Source organism: Maylandia zebra, linkage group LG14 (assembly GCF_041146795.1).
Source record: "Maylandia zebra isolate NMK-2024a linkage group LG14, Mzebra_GT3a, whole genome shotgun sequence".
In the NCBI taxonomy this organism is placed as follows: domain Eukaryota; kingdom Metazoa; phylum Chordata; class Actinopteri; order Cichliformes; family Cichlidae; genus Maylandia; species Maylandia zebra.
The window spans coordinates 22,122,294-22,134,610 of record NC_135180.1 but is presented as its reverse complement, the minus strand read 5'-3'; the positions used below and the strand labels follow the sequence as shown (position 1 = coordinate 22,134,610).

The following is a 12,317-nucleotide window of genomic DNA, read 5'->3' as shown; positions in this document are numbered from 1 at the left end:
TGCTCACATAAATGCTCACATAAACACACACACACACACACACACACACACGCTTCATATTGTATCCCCTTCAAATCGATGGAATGCTGACTGACCTCTTGACTGGTTATAGCTGCAGGAGTGACTCAAACAGGAAAGCGTGATCTATTCGTCTGTGCGTCAGTGTTCCTACCAAGAACTTTAATGACTTTTTTCCTCAATTTGACTACATGCTGTTGTATAGAAGACCCGAAAGTCTTTCACCATTACACCAAATGCATCTGTGCTTGCAGGAAAAAGCGAGGCCGTCTCGTCTTACCTTCAGTCATGAAGTAGGGGATGCGAAACCTTCCTTCTAGTACTCTCTGCCGGAGGTCAGGCAGAGTGGGCCCATCAAATGGCAATGCACCACACACCAGCACGTAAAGCACCACCCCCATACTCTGGAGACATGAAAAAATGGACACACAAGAAAACAAGGTGAGGATAGGAGTAAAGAACAACCAGTAGATTAATCAATCTTAGGTATGTAAATGTAAACAACTCAGACACACGTGTCCCACTAAAGCACGAGTCCACACACACGACCTTACGGTAAATGATTGCAATATAGAGGAGGCTACAAACTGTGGTTGGGAAATCACATTCCACGTAACCGCAGAACGACATGACAGGAACCAAACCTGCTGACTGTAAGAAATCAAAACTTTGTGTCCACTAATATATGAATAAATAACGTTTTCAGAAATGAGTTGCATCCGATGACTTCACGTGGCTTACTAAAGCAAACGGTGCTTAAAATCTCAGCAACAGAGCTGAGAAGATATTACAGGGAAATTCAATCCACGGGTATGCAGTTACAAGGAATTATTAAAAACAAAGTGTTAAAGAGATGTCCGATTTATGCAATCAGCCATTTTACCCAAATATCCAGCTGTGGGCCTTCATACTGTTGTCCCTCAAAGACCTCTGGAGCAGCATAGGGCGGGCTGCCACACCATGTGGCCAGAGGCTTCCCGGGCTGGAAAAAGTTGCCAAATCCAAAATCTGCAGAAGGCGAAACATCAGGGCGGTAAGTAGATTAAAGATAGTTTCAGACATTTAGGCTTGTAGAGTTGGTAATGGCACACAGAAATCCTGCTGTTGTCCAGCAGTTTCTGCCCTGTGACCGTAAAAGTAAAAAAAAAAAAAAAATGTTTTAAAAAGAGTTCAGGCACTTAGAGACCATAAACAGTGTGGATGTGATATGTTGAAATGGGAAAACTATAAATGATCAAATTCAGCATGAAGGCACAAAACTCAGAGTAGCAGTTCATAGTTTTGTGTCTTCATGCAAGTTCTGTATAACGCAATGTTTAATCCACATATTTGTACATTTACGAAATGGACCTTTGTATGAGGTAACCTCCCCTGGAGGCTGACATGAGGTAATTGGTGCTGTTCTCTGATTGGTTCCCTCTAGAATGGCTAAAAGTCAGATTTTAATCATCAGAAGAAAAGAAAAAGGGGAACAAATGGACACAAAATAAATTTGAAGTTCATGTCTGCCTTTCATTAGCATCCAACTAAATGCTGCAGCATAATCGGACAAATTGCACTGAGCCAACATGTGTGCCTGCAATCACTCAGCTAACCTATTTTCTTACGAGTCAATATGACTTTCACCTATGTTCTCTTCTTCTCATCCCTCAGGTCCTCTCAACTAACAGATTCAGATCTAATTCAGTTTATACAAATAAAAAAAAATAGCTTCTTAGTTTTGAGAATTTGATTTTTATTTATCAACTTGGAGACTGGATTGACTTTTTAATACTCTTTGCTCTATCAAAAAAAAAAAAAAAAAGTAACGGAAAAATAACAATGGATAAATAATTTCATGCTTAGTTGGTTCATTATCAATGGGAAGGCGTCACGGAGCCTGACAGCCACAGGAGCAGACAATCACGCTCACTTAGCCCTCCACCCCCACCGTTTTTCCATAATTCGAAACAGTTACATAAACACCAAAAATGTATTGCAAAACAAATAAATAAGAGATTAAAAAAAAAAAAAAAAAATCTGGCTTACATAATGGGGCTGGAGGTGATGTGGGTTCACACACACATGCAAAGACACAAACAACACAATGAGCAGTGTGCGACCCAAACCCCCTATTCCTCAACACGATCCTTTGCAGTCCATGTAAAAGAAACTATCGACCAATTTAAGCCAAATTCAAACTGATGAGACAATCAGAACGGATCATGTGACTTTTAATTACCAACAAATTTGTATTTTTTGCTGTGTCAGCTCCATGTCTTCAGAGAATTGTGCTAACACAATTTTCTCTAAAGTTCAGTTTTTTTTAACTTTGTTGTTTTCTTCACAAAAATCAAAACCAGACCAAACCAAGTATCCATTTCTAACTTTAATAGGTGAGAGGTATTTTCGGCTGCTCCCTTATTTCCCGAAGGGTCGACACAGCGGATGGATCCGCATATTTGATTTGGCATAGATTTTATACCCTTCCAGAAACCCCTCCCGGGCTTGGCACCAGCACTTTGGAGTGCACTAACTTATGACCTCCGGAGGCTGGGTCTGTCTCTCCTCCTGATCTCACGCTGGGGATTTTTGTGCAAACTCTCACAAATAAACTGGACAGACCTAGTTTTTAGAATCTTTATGACTCAGTCAGATTTAGAACGCTAGAAACACAATGGTAAGTAAATTATTAGGGGTTTCGCTTTTTTCTGTGTAGTGACAAATTGTTTTAGTGTTAAAAACTGAGGCTGTGTGGGTGTACAGAGGTCTGATAGTCAAGAGTTACATCATAAAATGTGATCAGACTGGCCATTTCTACAGCAAACATTGCTGCATGGTGCCTCTAAAAGGCAAAATGCTTAAAAATAAAGAAGACGATGAAGAATCCAGGCTGTCAAATGTTTTTTTGTTTTTTGCACACACAAGGAAAGCTGCAGTAGATTATAGCTTAAATACCTGTAGGAATCAAGTTTAAGTAATTAGCAAAGGGTAAACTCGTGAACAGAGCTGAGCGGCTCTTTGAGTGTGTACGTGAGTGTGTGTAGTCGAACCGTTTAATTACTGCAATGCAGGTAGCAGCAGGTGCGGCTGGAATAAAATGAGAGCTAAAGCAGCGTGACACTGTGGGTTTATTACAAGTATGTTTGCTGTCTGACGCTGCTGCGAAGGTGAGATGCGAGATGTGAGATGCAGGCAGAGCTGAGCGGAGCAGTGCAGCTGGTTTATCGTCAGAAGCTGTGACCCATTTCATGGAGCTGAATACTGAACAGACTGGTTGACGTCAAACACTCCAGCATGCTGCAGGCTACAAACAGCAGTCCCAGCTCTACAGAAAGGGCGGGGCACGAGCGGGCCTGTGTCGCGCACGGCAACATTAACATAATATTAGCTAAAAGATTACAGGCAAGAACCTATGAAGGTTTATAAGACTGCACGTGTAAAACAAAATAAGAGTATGATGATGCAGTTAGGTACTTAAGCAGTATGGAGAATCAGTAAACTTGTAGCTGCAGCTGCTTTTCTTTATCCTCCTTTTTCTTCTAGATCAGGTTTTCCAAAACACTGAACTGGATTCTTGAACCTACTTATTGCTTCCTTCCCCTGCAACATTTTTCACCCTTTAACTTTCCTCCCATGATTAAACTTGATGAATTGAAATGAAGCATGTTGTAAGTTTCTATGTAGCAAGTAAAGAAAATAAAATTTCTTCCTTCAACTTACTTCAAAGTTGAAATTTTGAGAATTTGACATACACTGTAAAATTTGGTGTGCTCTCCTCGGCTCAGCTGGGAGAACAATCTTATGCAGCTATTAGACTTTTCATATTTTTTTTTACATTGTTATTAATTTAATGTTTAATATTAATTAAACAGATTCTTGTCAAAAAGCATTTAGAGTGGTGATTCTGATCTGGAGGTAGACATGAAACACCTTTAGGGTGTGGTGCACTTTTAGCAATGTCATTGTGGATACTTCAAATAATGAAGCTGCAAATAGCTGCTGAAAGCCTTTTAGTGATATGACAACATGTATTGGATAATGTGATCAAAACACGTGAAGTGAATAAAGCTCAAAAACAGGAAATGTATACACTGCATTGTACACGTGCATTTCCCCGCTTAACCACAATGGCGGCGTTCTCGCCTACTCTGAACCAGCAGCCTATGCCTGCTTTTGTTTTTGTTATTCCTCCTCCTCTCTTTCCATTGCTTTCAATCTGTCAACTCGAATGTAAAGGGGCTGTTTGAAGTGAAAACATTAAGGGCACTCCCCGCTGCTCCTGTTCCTCTTTCCTCTGCAGCCACCAGGAGAATGACCTTTCTTTGACTGATCACCTGTTAAGGTACATACAGACTGACCAGAGGTGGCCTTTAGAAGCCACCACTGGACTGAAGAGAAAAACCCAGAAGCATTGGCACTTTGTCTGGATGTACACATTCAGAGTAGTGCCAAAACGGATAGCCGACAAATAGAAAAAGAGTTGATTATGTTAAGATTTAATTAGCCGTTTATTTTAACAAACAAAAATACCAAACACTTGCTCAACTGCTCATTAATGCAAATATGTAATCAGCCAACCGCGTGGCAGCACCTCGGTGCCTTTAGACACGTAGATGTGGTTGTGGCTCCTTCCTGCCTTTTATAAACAGTTCACGCTGATGGTAGCGGTGTAACGTGTACTCCGAAAGGCTTCATAATCACCAGATCTCAATAGAGCACCTTTGTGATGTAGTGGAACAGGTGATTCACATCATAGATGCAGCTGGAAAAATCTGCAGTAGCTGCGTGTCAATATGGACCAAGACCCACGAGGACCGTTTCCAGCACCTTCTTAAATCTATGCCACGAAGAAATAAAGCAGCTCTGAAAGCAAGAGTGCAACCTGGTACTAGCAAGGTATACCTAATGAAATGTCTGACGAATGCATGTCAGGATTCAGAAAGGCTAAATGGGCTTCTGATTGACAGTGAGTGTGTGGTCAGTTAAAAATACCTTTCAACCTCTATTTTAAACCTATACAACCACTGCATTACAATTAATGTTTATTAATATAAATATTAATTTAATTTTAATCTTTTTTGTTAATCTTGGAGACCCATTTACAAAATAACATTTAATAACACAATAACTAAGATTTTAAATAAAAAGAAATAACAGAAACACAATTAAAAGCAAGATAAAGTGTAATTTTCCCAAACTACTTAAGCAACGTTTTCTTTAGAAATCAGTCTCACGACCTTCATTGTTTCGATTCATATTGTGACTACAGACTGTATTTCACCAATATAACTTGTCCTTGTACGGAAGTTTACACAAGATGCACAGCCCTGCTTAAGGCTGTGAAGAAGGCTCGTCTGGTTGTTACTAAACTAAGGACATTTTATGAACAAACTAATGGGTCAATCAATAGCACCCTGATAGCAGAAGGCCAAGCACATTTTCCCTTAAGATCTGAAAATAATCTGATTACTTAACAACAAAACATAACCATTACCTTTCAGCACGAGTATAAAAAACAGTACATCTATAACTCTCTCGACACGAGTCGATCCCATGTACAGTGCAAATCTGACACCTGTACTCATCTAAACTTCATGTGCCATTTACCAAACTTGTCCGAGCATGTTGTAGTCAAGAGGAGCACGGCGTGTACCTTGGAGATGATGTCCTCCCCAGAGAAATTTTCACTAATCACAAGCCAGGTAATGTTCTGTTCATTGTTTTCCTGCTTCAAATCTAATCTGCTGTGCGGACAATCAGCTGTGAGTCAGACATGTTTGTGAAAATTACTGCTCGGGTAATAACATCTCCAGGTTATCATCTTGGACCCTTCTGAGAAACCGTGGACAGGATGATGCGAGTAATGATGCAACGAAAACAGTTATTCTGTAGTTCTGTCCGCTTTGCCCTTTTCTGGTATCAGAAGAAAGAAAATGGTGCATTTATCACACCCATAAACAAGGATTTGATTCAACTACCTGAAGCTGATGATATGAAGTCCTTTGAGGACAGGAAGCCATTTCCTTCTCTACCACATATTCAGGGTCTGGTATCCTTTCACACTCGTATTTTTAGCTGCTCTCATGTGATCAGCTCACCTTAGATGGATTTCAGTATCAGCTCTGAATTAAGCCTCAGACTCGCTCATAGCATGGTACTAACTGAAGGCCTGCCACCCTGCTATGCACGCTCCTTATCATTCTTCCTTCATCCCCTTATCCGATACTCTGTCTCCAAAGCAGCTAGTCAATCCCATCACCCTAGCTCCTCTTCTATTAAACCTAAGAACGTCCCTGCGACTACCCCAGCCTTCCCCTTCTCCGCTCTGGGACAAGGCAGCGGGGTGACATTCCCACAAGCTAGCTCTAAACACCAGCTGCTTAATAATTACACTTTGATGCCTGTACTACAGACTTACAGCTTAGCCTCAAATATCTGCCTCTGGGTCTGTTCTTCACTTTGTCCTCCATTTTTCATGTTTTTACACTCAAGAGTCACCAGGGAAGCATTTTTAAGTTCCTCTGATTATCTGTTTTGAAAAAGTAACACAGGCCTTTAAGCTTTTAAGATGTCTGTCATGGGATCTGTCGGCAAACAGCTATCTTGCAAGCAACCTCTGACCAATTCTCAACACTGCAAAAAATGACCTAAGCAGGCAGTGAAGACATTTCTGAACTCCACGAGCGCTGAGATCATGACAGGCAATACATCAAAAACTCATGCGAAGATCCTGGATTTTTCATCTACTGAGTTTATGGGTCCCCTGTGCAATGTGTTACCTGCAATCTTGATGTTCATATGGCCATCCAGCAGCAGATTCTCAGCCTTCAGGTCTCTGTGAACGATGTTCCGGTTGTGGCAGTACTCAACCGCTGACAGGATCTGCCAGAACTTCCTCCTGGCCTCTAGCTCACTGAGACGGCCATGCTTTGCCAGATAGTCTGCAGACATTGGAAAGAGGTGACGTGTCATGTTAGTCTATATCATTTTTTTAATTGATTACATAACCTGGCTCTACAGGCCTTCCGAACACGTATTAAGGTATCACTATACAGTTGAAAAGAATGCAATAAAAGTAGAATTTCTTCATTCAACCGAGTGGTTGTGCTGAAAGTATAATAGGTTTTGATGAGGTGCGGGCTTGGTGCCAGTGGTAGCTTACAGCTGCTCTACATTACAGCATGTTTTGTGAGCTCATTGAGAGCAAGATGCAAAATGTATTTTTTTCTTTGGAGACCCCTGCTCTAGCCCCGCGTGTGCATGCGTGAGTAGGCATTGGCTGACAGCGAAGAATGCACTGTGTTGTCATAGTGGAACGAGGAAAGCGGAGACAGAAGTTTCCGAGAACAGGTCTTCTGCTATATAATGCCTAGATTAGCGCACACTGCTCAGCTTGTAAGTTAGGGGTCGGTTTAATAGGATACTGAAATAAATACAAACTGAGCTCTTTTTCCAATGAGAAGCAAAAACACTGGATTTAGCACTTTATCTGCTTAGCACACACTCTGCACACAGCAGGACCAAAGAGTGAGTTTGTGGTTGTTTAGAAAGACACAAGAAACCACAGTCGATTCTCTCTCTGGAGAGCCACAGTCATAAATTTTGCCGTCGTCTTTTTCCAAGCGCTCAGATCGCTGACCTTTCTCTCATGGTGTGCTCTCCCTCTGCCCTTACCGTTGTGTGAAGTTTGTCTCGACAGACTATTTTACAAGATGTATGATGTTTTTTTCTTTTTTACAGCCCTGTGAACTTTGAAAAGTGTGGCGTTTGTTGCTGTCGGCAGGGCTCCTCTTCACACCTCTCTGTCCAGATAGCTTGCTAACTCTTCAATTCACACTCAGTGGCAAACAAGATAGGACACTCTGCTGCCTGTCCTTCCAGCTGGCATGGTTACAGACCAGCAACTAAACCTGACAACAATGCACAACAACCACAACAAACCCCACCAACACAAAATCATGAGGAATGTAATTATGGGAAGACCCACTAGGTCAGTTTCATAAGAGAGCATTTTTGTAATCAGGAAGCAGATGAAGACTGGCAGCTTGATTTGATTGAGACAATAAAAACAATGTTTTGCTTTTGTCTTTTAACTCGTTAGACATACCTGATATGATTTCCTTTTCATGTCGCTGTCATTTCAGTGGTGTGCACATAAACTACAGGGTGGGCCATTTATATGGATACACTGTAATAAAATGGGAATGGTTGGTGATATCAAAGTCCTGTTTGTGGTACATTAGTATATGTGAGGGGACAAACTCCTCAAGATGGGTGGTGACCATGGTGGCCATTTAGAAGTCGGCCATCTTGGATACAACTTTTGTTTTTTTCCATAGGAAGAGGGCCATGTGACACATTAAAATTATTGGTAATGTCACAAGAAAAACAATGGTGTGCTTGGTTTCAATGTAACTTTATTCTTTCATGAGTTATTTACAGGTTTCTCTTTGTTCACAGCCATTGACATGTTGAAGAGGTTAACACGTGAGGAGCGGATCGAAATTGTGTTGATATCCGGTGAACGTAGTAATCGGGTCATTAGTGACAGAAAACTGTCACTAATGAAGAAACATCAGTGGCAGAATGGGAAAAACAAAAATAGGAACTGGACCCTCAGTTCACGCAGAAGATTTTGTTCAGTGATGAGGTAAAATTTTGTGAATGGTGAAATTAACAAACAAAACCACCGCTATTGGTCTGACACTAACCCACATTGGATGGATCCCTCCAAGACTGTTGGAACAACAAAAGTGATGGTTTGGTGTGGTATATGGGGTACAACGATAGTGGGTCCATTCTTCATCAATGGAAACCTCAAGGCCACTGGATATTTGAAATTGCTACATGATGATGTGTTTCCCTCTTTACGCACTGAAGCTGGCACGTTCCCTGAGTTTTTGCAGCAACATGGTGCACCACCACATTATGGGTGCCAGGTCCGAGCATTCCTAGATGAACAGTTTCCTGGAAAGTGGATTGGTCGTCGTGGGCCAGTTGAATGGCCCCCAAGGTCTCCCGATCCGACCCTCTTAGACTTTTATCTTTGGGGTCATCTGAAGGCAATTGTCTATGGTGCGAAGAGGCGAGACGTGCACCACCTGAAACTACGGATACTGGATGCCTGTGCTGGCATTTCTCCTGCGGTGTTGCTATCAGTGTGTGAAGAGTGGGAGAAGACTGTTGCATTGACAATCCAACACAATGGGCAGCACATTGAACACATTTTATAAGTGGTCAGAAACTTGTAAATAACTCGTGAAAGACTAAAATTACCTTGAAACCAAGCACACCATTGTTTTTCTTGTGACATTACCAATAAGTTTGATGTGTCACATGCCCCTCTTCCTATTGAAAAAACAAAAGTTGTATCCAAGATGGCCAACTTCTAAATGGCCACCATGGTCACCACCCATCTTGAGGAGTTTGCCCCCTCACATATACTAATGTGCCACAAACAGGACTTTAATATCACCAACCATTCCCATTTTATTACGGTGTATCCATATAAATGGCCCACCCTGTACTTACAGGCACAGCAAAGTCATACTAAGCCTCTTTAAAAGTCAATTTAGTTGACTTTTTTCAGATGTGTGCAGTCAATAAACATAAAATATTCAAAGCATACGTGTTGAGGCCACCATCGTGCATCACACTACACCTCATCTACACAGCCCTGCATCTCAAAGCCCCGATATTAAAATTGTGTGTGATAGATAGCAACAGAATGAGAAAACCTTATTAGCGAGTGGCTGACAAATTCCATAAGAGTAGGTCTCTTTAATGAATGGGGGAATTTTCAAGCAATGGTGCTAATCAAAAAACACACTGGGGAGGGGAATGTGTTGGGCAGGTCCAAGGTTGCACCTGTGGAAAACAGCAATCTAAAATAAAAACCATTTCAGGACATAACCTCTCCTTTTCTTGGTCTTTAAAGCCTTCTTTATGGGTCAGCATAAATACTCGCCATACTGTTACAGAGCCTAAAATTGTACAAAGTGGTTGGTTTAACTCTTTACCCCTTGAAAACCAACTAGGGATACACTGAAGGTCTTTCTCTCACATTTCAGGCCTGCTTATAAGACAAAAATGATGAGGTTTGCATCAGAAATAAGTGAGGGTTGTCTGTGCCTGTGTAGCTACCCTTGGAAAAGCACAGAAACTATTCTAATGGTCACCCAAACCACATCTTTATTGATATATATATATATATATATATATATATATATATATATATATATATATATATATATATATATATATATATATATATATATATATATATATATATATATATATATATATATATATATATATATGTACTTAGGTGTCAAAACCCGCCATTAAGGGAAGGGAAGGGAAGGTCATCTTTATGGGGTAAAGAGTCAAAGCAGGGTTCCTTGCAGCCATTACAGAGACAGGTAAGACTTCTATTTTTCCTGTGGTGTTGCACACTCTTCTTCATGCAAAACCTAGTGTAAAAGTAATTTTGTTAAAGAAAAAACAAGAGAAAGAAATCAATTTAAAGCCTAAAACAGCTGCAGATTAATTTCTCTCAATGACTGCTTGATCAACTGACTATTGTTTGCAGCTCTGGAAAGAACACCGCCTGACTGCTTTTACACTGAAATGCTCAACAAACCAAACGCTGAACACTAAAGCGTATCTTAGCTCTGTATGAACAGCAGCACGGTGTTGCTACTGCTTGTTCTGCAGTCACACTGGAAAAACAAGCCATTACTGTTTAAGCAAACAACACTGTACAACACACACACACACACACACACACACACACACACACACACACACACACACACACACACACACACACACACACACACACACACACACACACACACACACACACACACAAAATGCAGCATGTTGCCCCAGTGGAAGGATGAGTAATCCACTGATACAATGTTGGTGAGGGTAAGGACCTCAGCACAGTGAGGCATGCAGAGTGGCATTCTGGGAAAGCGAACAGAACAAGTATGAATCATAGGGGTATTAGGGAACAGCTCAAAAGCCACTGTGTTCCACTTCTGCTGAGAGCTGCGTGAGGAGCTAAATCTCTCAACAGCTGCTCAGGTTTGAAGGGGACCAACATCATGGGTACAGACCGGCTTGCTGGACAGACTTCAGATAACACCGTGGGCCAGGCGCTGGGAGCGTGTATACATGCGAGTGTGTGTGAGCGCAGAGGACATGGGGCACACGGTCGCACACTCCGTTTCCACATCAGTAACTGATACCCTAACCACTTAAATACGACGGCCTCATTAAAGTCACATCTATATGCACGGTGATGGATGCTTGTGTTGATTTAATACTGGCACACCAAAGGGGTTAAAGGGGAACAGAGCCAATTGGAACAGAGCAATGCCATGTCATCCAAGTACCAATCAGCCAAACATCAGCTGCAGCTTCTGGTGGTTATAGTTGACCTCACTTGTCCTTCTTTGGATACTTATAAATACACACATAAAAATAACACCTCTGTTTTATCTGGAGAAACAAAGCCCACATCTTAAACCTACATACTCCACCTATTTACTGTAAGCCCCTCCCATTGAAACTTACTGGTTATTTAACTAGGGCATGTGTTTTTAAAAACACATTCAGGGTTGGATTAGGTGATCAAGTAATACCAATGTCTTGGCAATCCTTTATTCCAATACTTATTTTTAAAAGGAAGAAACAAACTTTTGTACCTACATTTGTTGGAATTACCTTAAAAAAAAACAAAAATCAAAAATGTAGGTATGTGTATTTTGAAGTACCCTTTGAATGGCTCCATAGTGCTGTGCAGGGGTGTCAAACAAAAGGCCTGGGGCCAGAATCGGTTGTCAAAGACTCCAATCTAACCCGTTTGGCGGCTTTCGAAAATGTGAAGAAGGGCATACATTTGGACTTTTAAATGTATTTTCACAGGTTTTGCAGCTTCTCTGACTGATAAAGCGCTCCCCCATGGCCATTCATACTACAGAGTGGTAAATAAGTAACAAATAAACAATAAAATAAAAGAAGGTTTCTTGGTTTTCACCATATTACCATACACACTATATAAATTTATGCCTTTTACAGTAAAAATTGCTGGTGATTGCCAATGTGAATCTCCTAGTAGACACACAATTTGAAAATCCTACATCGCTGCATTCGAGTTATCCTATTCACAAGATTTTCAGCAAACTAGACCTCTGACCTTGACCTCAAGGTCAAGGGTCAACGAGATTCAAGCTTTTCTGAGATTTTCAGTAGCTGCACATATAGTATCATTTCAAAATCCTACATCACCTTGTTCTCAAACTTAGGTG

The 12,317-nt window shown here is 41.0% G+C and overlaps 1 protein-coding gene across 2 annotated transcripts in view; it reads right to left on the bottom strand.

Moving 5' to 3' along the window:
• The window catches only part of sik2b (salt-inducible kinase 2b), a 52,841-nt gene that overhangs the window by 19,537 nt on the left and 20,987 nt on the right, over window positions 1–12,317 (bottom strand). For both annotated transcript variants that reach the window (XM_004543720.5, XM_012917143.4), the window contains exons 4-6: window positions 6,780–6,941; window positions 902–1,026; window positions 299–422 (exon numbers count right to left, since the gene is read on the bottom strand). In XM_004543720.5, the coding sequence (XP_004543777.1) occupies window positions 299–422; window positions 902–1,026; window positions 6,780–6,941 (411 nt within the window). The remainder of the gene's footprint in view (window positions 1–298; window positions 423–901; window positions 1,027–6,779; window positions 6,942–12,317) is intronic.